The sequence below is a fragment of the Coregonus clupeaformis genome, chromosome 30 (genome assembly GCF_020615455.1).
Source record: "Coregonus clupeaformis isolate EN_2021a chromosome 30, ASM2061545v1, whole genome shotgun sequence".
NCBI classification, from domain to species: Eukaryota; Metazoa; Chordata; class Actinopteri; order Salmoniformes; family Salmonidae; genus Coregonus; species Coregonus clupeaformis.
Window position 1 is genome coordinate 45,282,370 of NC_059221.1, and position 7,500 is coordinate 45,289,869.

At 42.7% G+C, this 7,500-nt stretch overlaps 1 protein-coding gene across 1 annotated transcript in view; it reads left to right on the plus strand.

Moving 5' to 3' along the window:
* Positions 1-7,500, plus strand: part of cacna2d3a (calcium channel, voltage-dependent, alpha 2/delta subunit 3a) — a 293,663-nt gene that overhangs the window by 66,182 nt on the left and 219,981 nt on the right. Inside the window, exon 3 of the mRNA XM_041857104.2 lies at positions 6,670-6,786. Within this exon, the coding sequence (XP_041713038.2) occupies positions 6,670-6,786 (117 nt within the window). The remainder of the gene's footprint in view (positions 1-6,669; positions 6,787-7,500) is intronic.

Here is a 7,500-nt window from a genome sequence, read left to right on the forward strand (position 1 = left end):
GCTCTTGTCTCATCCAGCTTTTGGCTCGACAGAGGAGTGTGTGTAAATGATCCCTCCCTCCCTCCCTCCCTCCCTCCCTCCCTCCCTCCCTCCCTCCCTCCCTCCCTCCCTCTCTCTCTCTCTCTCTCTCTCTCTCTCTCTCTCTCTCTCTCTCTCTCTCTCTCTCTCTCTCTCTCTCTCTCTCTCTCTCTCTCAATTCAATTCAATTCAAGGAGCTTTATTGGCATGGGAAACATATGTTTACATTGCCCAAGCAAGTGAAATAGATAATAAACAAAAGTTAAATAAACAATAAAAAATGTGCAGTAAACATTACACTCACAAAAGTTCCAAAATTAATAAAGACATTTCAAATGTCATATTATGTCTATAGACGGTGTTATAATGATGTGCAAAAAGATAAAGTACAAAAAGGAAAATACATAAAAATAAATATAGGTTGTATTTACAATGGTGTTTGTTGTTCACTGGTTGCCTTTTCTTGTGGCAACAGGTCACAAATTATGCTGCTGTGATGGCAGAATGTGGTATTTCACCCAATAGATATGGGAGTTTATCCAAATTGGATTTGTTTTCAAATTTTTTGTGGGTCTGTGTAATCTGAGGGAAGTATGTGTCTCTAATATGGTCATACATTTGGCAGGAAGATAGGAAGTGCAGCTCAGTTTCCACCTCATTTGTGGGCAGTGTGCACATAGCCTGTCTTCTCTTGAGAGCCAGGTCTGTCTACGGCAGCCTTTCTCAATAGCAAGGCTATGCTCACTGAGTCTGTACATAGTCAAAGATTTCCTTAATTTTGGGTCAGTCACAGTGGTCAGGTATTCTGCCACTATATACTCTCTGTTTAGGGCCAAATAGCATTCTAGTTTGCTCTGTTTTTTTTGTAAATTCTTTCCAATGTGTCAAGTCATTCTCTTTTTGTTTTCTCATGATTTGGTTGGGTCTAATTGTGTTGCTGTCCTGGGGCTCTGTGGGGTCTGTTTGTGTTTGTGAACAGAGCCCCAGGACCAGCTTGCTTAGGGGACTCTTCTCCAGGTTCATCTCTCTGTAGGTGATGGCTTTGTTACAGAAGGTTTGGGAATCACTTCCTTTTAGGTGGTTGTAGAATTGAACGGCTCTTTTCTGGATTTTGATAATTAGCGAGTAAAGGCCTAATTCTGTTCTGCATGCATAATTTGGTGTTTTACGTTGTACACAGAGGATATTTTTGCAGAGTTCTGCATGCAGAGTCTCAATTTGGTGTATGTCTCATTTTGTGAAGTCTTGGTTGGTGAGCGGACCCCAGACCTCACAACCATAAAGGGCAATGGATTCTATAACTGATTCAAGTATTTTTAACCAGATCCTAATTGGTATGTAGAATTTTAGGTTCCCTTTGATGGCATAGAAGGCCCTTCTTGCCTTGTCTCTCAGATCGTTCACAGATTTGTGGAAGTTACCTGTGGCGCTGATGTTTAGGCCGAGGTATGTATCGTTTTTTGTGTGCTCTAGGGCAACGGTGTCTAGATGGAATTTGTATTTGTGGTCCTGGCTACTGGACCTTTTTTGGAACACCATAATTTTTGTCTTATTGAGATTTACTGTCAGGGCCCAGGTCCGACAGAATCTGTGCAGAAGATCTAGGTGCTGCTGTAGGCCCTCCTTTGTTGGAGACAGAAGCACCAGATCATCAGCAAACATTAGACATTTTACTTCAGATTCTAGTAGGGTGAGGCTGGGTGCTGCATACTGTTCTAGTGCCTCACCAATTAATTGATACATATGCTGAAGAGGGTGGGGCTTAAATTGCATCCCTGTCTCACCCCACGGCCTTGTGGAAAGAAATGTGTGTGTTTTTTGCCAATTTTAACCGCACACTTGTTGTATGTGTACATGGATTTTATAATGTTGTGTGTTTTCCCCCAACAGCACTTTCCATCAATTTGTGTCATGCCAAATTGAGTCAAAAGCTTTTTTGAAATCAAAAAGCATGAAAAGACTTTGCCTTTGTTTTGTTTCTTTGTCAATTACGGTGTGCAGGGTGAATACGTGGTCTGTCATACGGTATTTGGTAAAAAGCCAATCTGACATTTGTTTTCACTGAGGAAATGTACGAGTCTGCTGTTAATGATAATGCAGAGGATTTTCCCAAGGTTGCTGTCGAAACATATCCCATGGTAGTTATTGGGGTCAAATTTGTCTCCACTTTTGTGGATTGGGGTGATCAGTCCTTGGTTCCAAATATTGGGGAAGATGCCAGAGCTAAGGATGATGTTAAAGAGTTTAAGTATAGCTAATTGGAATTTGTTGTCTGTATATTTTATAATTTCATTGAGGATACCATCAACACGACAGGCCTTTTTGGGTTGGAGTGTTTGTATTTTCTCCTGTAGTTCATTCAATGTAATTGGAGAATCCAGTGGGTTCTGGTAGTCTTTAATAGTTGATTTTAAGATTTTTATTTGATCATGTATATGTTTTTGCTGTTTGTTCTTTGTTGTAGGGCCAAAAAGATTGGAGAAGTGGTTTACCCATACATCTCCATTTTGGATGGATAACTCTTCGTGTTGTTGTTTGTTTAGTGTTTTCCAATTTTCCCAGAAGTGGTTAGAGTCTATTGATTCTTCAACTACATTCAGCTGATTTCTGACGTGCTGTTCCTTCTTTTTCCGTGGTGTATTTCTGTATTGTTTTAGTGATTCACCATAGTGAAGGCGTAGGCTCAGGTTTTCTGGGTCTCTATGTTTTTGGTTGGATAGGTTTCTCAATTTCTTTCTTAGGTTTTTGCATTCTTCAACAAACCATTTGTCATTGTTGTTAATTGTCTTTGGTTTTCTGTTAGACATTTTTAGATTTGATAGGGAAGCTGCGATGTCAAATATACTGTTTAGGTTTTCTACTGCCAAGTTTACACCTTCACTATTACAGTGGAACGTTTTGTCCAGGAAGTTGTCTAAAAGGGATTGAATTTGTTGTTGCCTAATTGTTTTTTGGTAGGTTTCTACTCTACTTTCCTTCCATCTATAACATATCTTAATATTATTCAGTTCCTTTGGCTTTGATATCTCATGATTGAGTATTGCTCTGTTCAAGTAGACTGTGATTTTGCTGTGATCTGATAGGGATGTCAGTGGGCTGACTGTGAACGCTCTGAGAGACTCTGGGTTGAGGTCAGTTATAAAGTAGTCTACAGTACTACTGCTAAGAGATGAGCTATAAGTGTACCTACCATAGGAGTCTCCTCGAAGCCTACCATTGACTATGTACATACCCAGCGTGCGACAGAGCTGCAGGAGTTGTGACCCGTTTTTGTTGGTTATGTTTTTGTAGTTGTCCGTAGGGGGGCATATGCTGTCACCTCTCTCTCCCTCTCTGTCTCTGTCTCTCTCTGGTGCTGATGAATACCGTTCTCTGAGGAGTGTTATTGTAAGCAAATGCTAATGTTTCATACCAACACTTCAGACCCCTCTCCTCCCTCTCACCCATCTCTCCCCCCTGTCGCCCTTTATCATTCCCCTGACTCGCTAGAAGGGGATGTATTTCACACCACTGTGTGACCTCAGCTTCCCTCCCTCTATGTCCTTTCTCACCTCTTCACTCTCTCTCCCTCTCTCCTTCCCTCCCTCTATGTCCTTTCTCACCCCTTCACTCTCTCTCCCTCTCTCCTTCCCTCCCTCTATGTCCTTTCTCACCCCTTCACTCTCTCTCCCTCTCTCTTTCCCTCCCTCTATGTCCTTTCTCAACCCTTCACTCTCTCTCCCTCTCTCCTTCCCTCCCTCTATGTCCTTTCTCACCCCTTCACTCTCTCTCTCTCTCTCCTTCCCTCCCTCTATGTCCTTTCTCATCCCTTCACTCTCTCTCCCTCTCTCCTTCCCTCCCTCTATGTCCTTTCTCACCCCTTCACTCTCTCTCCCTCTCTCCTTCCCTCCCTCTATGTCCTATCCCCTCATCTATCACTCTGATTTTACATCAGAGGATACATGAAATACCACACAAATATCAACATATCCAACTGCTTCATTCACTCCCCCCCTCATTTTCACTTTATTCTTTGCTCTCACAAGCATGCATGCACAGTCGCACACACACACGTGTACACACCCACTTAAGATAGAGGATCTTCAGCCTATTTAGTTTGTGTCGAGCAGAAACAGTTGAGACTGAGTCTGAGGTTCAGGTGCATACTGGGTATTTATTTTACAGTGCAGGTGATGAGAAGACTGGATCCAGAGTTGGGTTCACAAAATATAGAAATGTTGAAAGATTATTTAAAAAATTGGTTGTTAACAAAAAATGTACGAAGGCCAAAATAGTAAAATCATCTCGATTTGAGGACTTTGCAAAACTCTGTAACAGCTTTGTAACAGCATGTTAGGCTACTTCAAGCACAGCTCTCCTCGGATGAGGAACACGGGCATGGTATAATTGGTATTTTGGGTATTTTCAAAAGCATCAGCTACTCTTCCTAGGGTCCACATGAAACATGACATAATACATAGTACAGAACATTATTAGTCATGGATTGAAATACATACATTTAAAATGTAACATATCAGTACATACACACAATATCTAGGTCTAATATATAATACAGTGCAAATTACAATACAAATATGTAAAATGGCTGTGTCTCTTCACAGTCCCCTTTGTGAAGTAAGCTGTTCTTTTATCTGGTTTTATTGCTAGCTTGAGTTACCTGTGGTGGCAGAGAGTTCCATGTAGTCATGGCTCTATGTTCTGGACCTGGGTACTGTGAAGAGACCTCTGGTTGCATGTCTTGTGTCATACCGATGAGTGTCCGAACTGTGTGCCGACTGCTTGAACAGACAGTTCGGTACCTTCAACACATCAATACCTAGCACAAAGACCGATAGTGATGCAATTAATCTCTCCTCAACTTTGAGCCAGGAGAGACTGATATGCATGTTACTGACACTTTCCCTCCGTGTACATCTAAGTGCGATACGTGCTGCTTTGTTCTGGACCAACTGTAATTTACCTATGTCGTTCTTTGCCGCACATGACCACACAGCTGGGCAGTAGTCCAGGTGTGACAAAACTAGGGCCTGTAGGACCTGTCTGGTCGACTGAGATGTCAAGAAGGCAGAGAAATGCCCTATCATGGTGAGACCTCTTCTCATTTTAGCAACCATTGAGTCTATATGTTTTGACCATGAAAGCTAGCTAACTAGGGTTACACCCAGCAGTTTAGTCTCCTCAACTTGCTCAATAGCCACATTATTCAATAATAGATCTAAATTAGGTTTAGCGTTTAGCGAGTGATTTGTCCCAAAAATTATGCTTTTAGTTTTAGAGATATTTAGCACCAGCCCATTGCTATTTAGCCATTCTAAAACTGACTGGAGCGCTATGTTACGTGTCTCAGTTATTAATTTTATTGTATAAGGACCTGCCCTAACCTGCCCTGAACCTTTGACACCTTTAATCTTTAACCTTTAAATTCTCAATGCACAGGGAAAATACACTCGAAAGGCAATACTATGGCACAATTGACATTACAATGGCCAATACCTAACTCGTTAATGAAAACAAAGGCATAATTGACATAAACATGAGCGTTTCTGATAAACTATGAAATCACTGATTTGAAACGTGAGAAACCAAATAACGAGAGGCGCAAACTGTTGCTGTGGCCATGATGGTTGTACCAAACAATCAGTCGTGTGAGGGGAATGGAGGGAAATGTCCAATTGACGAAAAATGTAGGGAAATCTGACATTTGTTGGGCAGCAGCAGCCCACAAATCGGACATGCTGTTGGGCAGCAGCAGCCTACAATGACACAGTGGGTGCCTTACTCATAAAACTGGCCATTTAATTTAGTTGCATTTCGTCTTGCTTTCCTTTTTGTGGCGACCTGCAGTTTTGCAGATCATGAACGAAATCCTAAATGTCCTCACTCACCATAGACATCCTTCTCTCTCTCTCTCTCTCTCTCTCTCGCTCTCTCTCTCTCTCTTTCGCTTCATCTCTATGTCATCCCTTCCCTCTCTGGGTAGCTGTAGGATGGCTTGAGAGCGTTGCGTCTAAGCCCTTTGGCAGAACATTAGAGAGGCCAGTGCCATTTGATACCCCGGTAATCTTCCTTTAAATCCCCCGAGACTCAAACACAGCCGCCCTCAGCTCCACAGGGAAACATTATTCCTTGGATGATCTTTAGAAATACACGCTCCAACCAGGCACAGAGTGTGTGAGTGTGTGTGTGTGTGTGTGTGTGTGTGTGTGTGTGTGTGCTGATAGTGTGTGGCATGTACAAGTGCTGGAATTATTACGACTTAATGTCATCGTCCCAATGAGGTTGGTGGTGAATGTAAAGCACCCCACTGTTACACAGTAATGAGATTTAGCAGAGCTGATGTGGTCACTGGACTTGGTGAGGTCTGATTTATGCTGTGTATGTGCAAAGATAATACTTTGCTAAGTGTGCTTGTACGTGCATGTGCGTGCATGTGTGCGTGTATGTGTTTGGTGGGGTCGATATGTCACTGGCTGTGGTTGGAATGGGTTTTGTGGTTGCCATTTGAGTTAGTTAGGTTACGTTGTTGGTCAAATTATATTAATACATTACATTTTAATGCATTTTTTGTTTTCTGCATGTTTTCTTACAACTTTTCTTGCTGCAATGTGTATCATGAAGTAATGTGTGTGTGTGTATGTGTGCTTCTTACAGAAGTATAAGGAGTTTGAGCGAGCGGTGCGTGTAGAAGAGATAGATGGACTGAGGTTGGTGAAGAAGCTGGCTGAGAACATGGAGGAGATGTTCCACAAGAAGTCTGAAGCCATGAAGGTGAGTCAGTCAAGTCAACTGTCAAGTCTACTGAGTCAGTCAAGTCAACTGTCAAGTCTACTGAGTCAGTCAAGTCAACTGTCAAGTCTACTGAGTCAGTCAAGTCAACTGTCAAGTCTACTGAGTCAGTCAAGTCAACTGTCAAGTCTACTGAGTCAGTCAAGTCAACTGTCAAGTCTACTGAGTCAGTCAAGTCAACTTCTGCACTACTGGAACAGAGGAAATGGAACAATTATTAGAGAACACCAACTGAACACACTGGACCTGTTCAAAACAGTTTACACAGCCAGATCACCCGTGATACAAGTCAGTATTCGACGTCCATCCATGTCTGAGGACGTAGGGAGATGACACTCCCGAGTGGCGCAGTGGTCTAAGGCACTGCATCGCAGTGCTAGCTGTGCCACTAGAGATCCTGGTTTGAGTCCAGGCTCTGTCGCAGCCGGCCGCGACCGGGAGACCCATGGGCGGCGCACAATTGGTCCAGCGTCGTCCAAGGTAGGGGAGGGTTTGGCCGGCAGGGATGTGGGTTCGTTTCCCACATGGGGCCAGTATGAAAAAAAACATGTATGCATTCACTAACTGTAAGTTGCTCTGGATAAGAGCATCTGCTAAATGACTAAAATGTAAATGTAAAATGAAACCGGGCCACTAGGGGCAACAGTGAGCGCTGTTACCTTCAAGTAGGTTTCGTGGATGGGGATGGCAGATGGG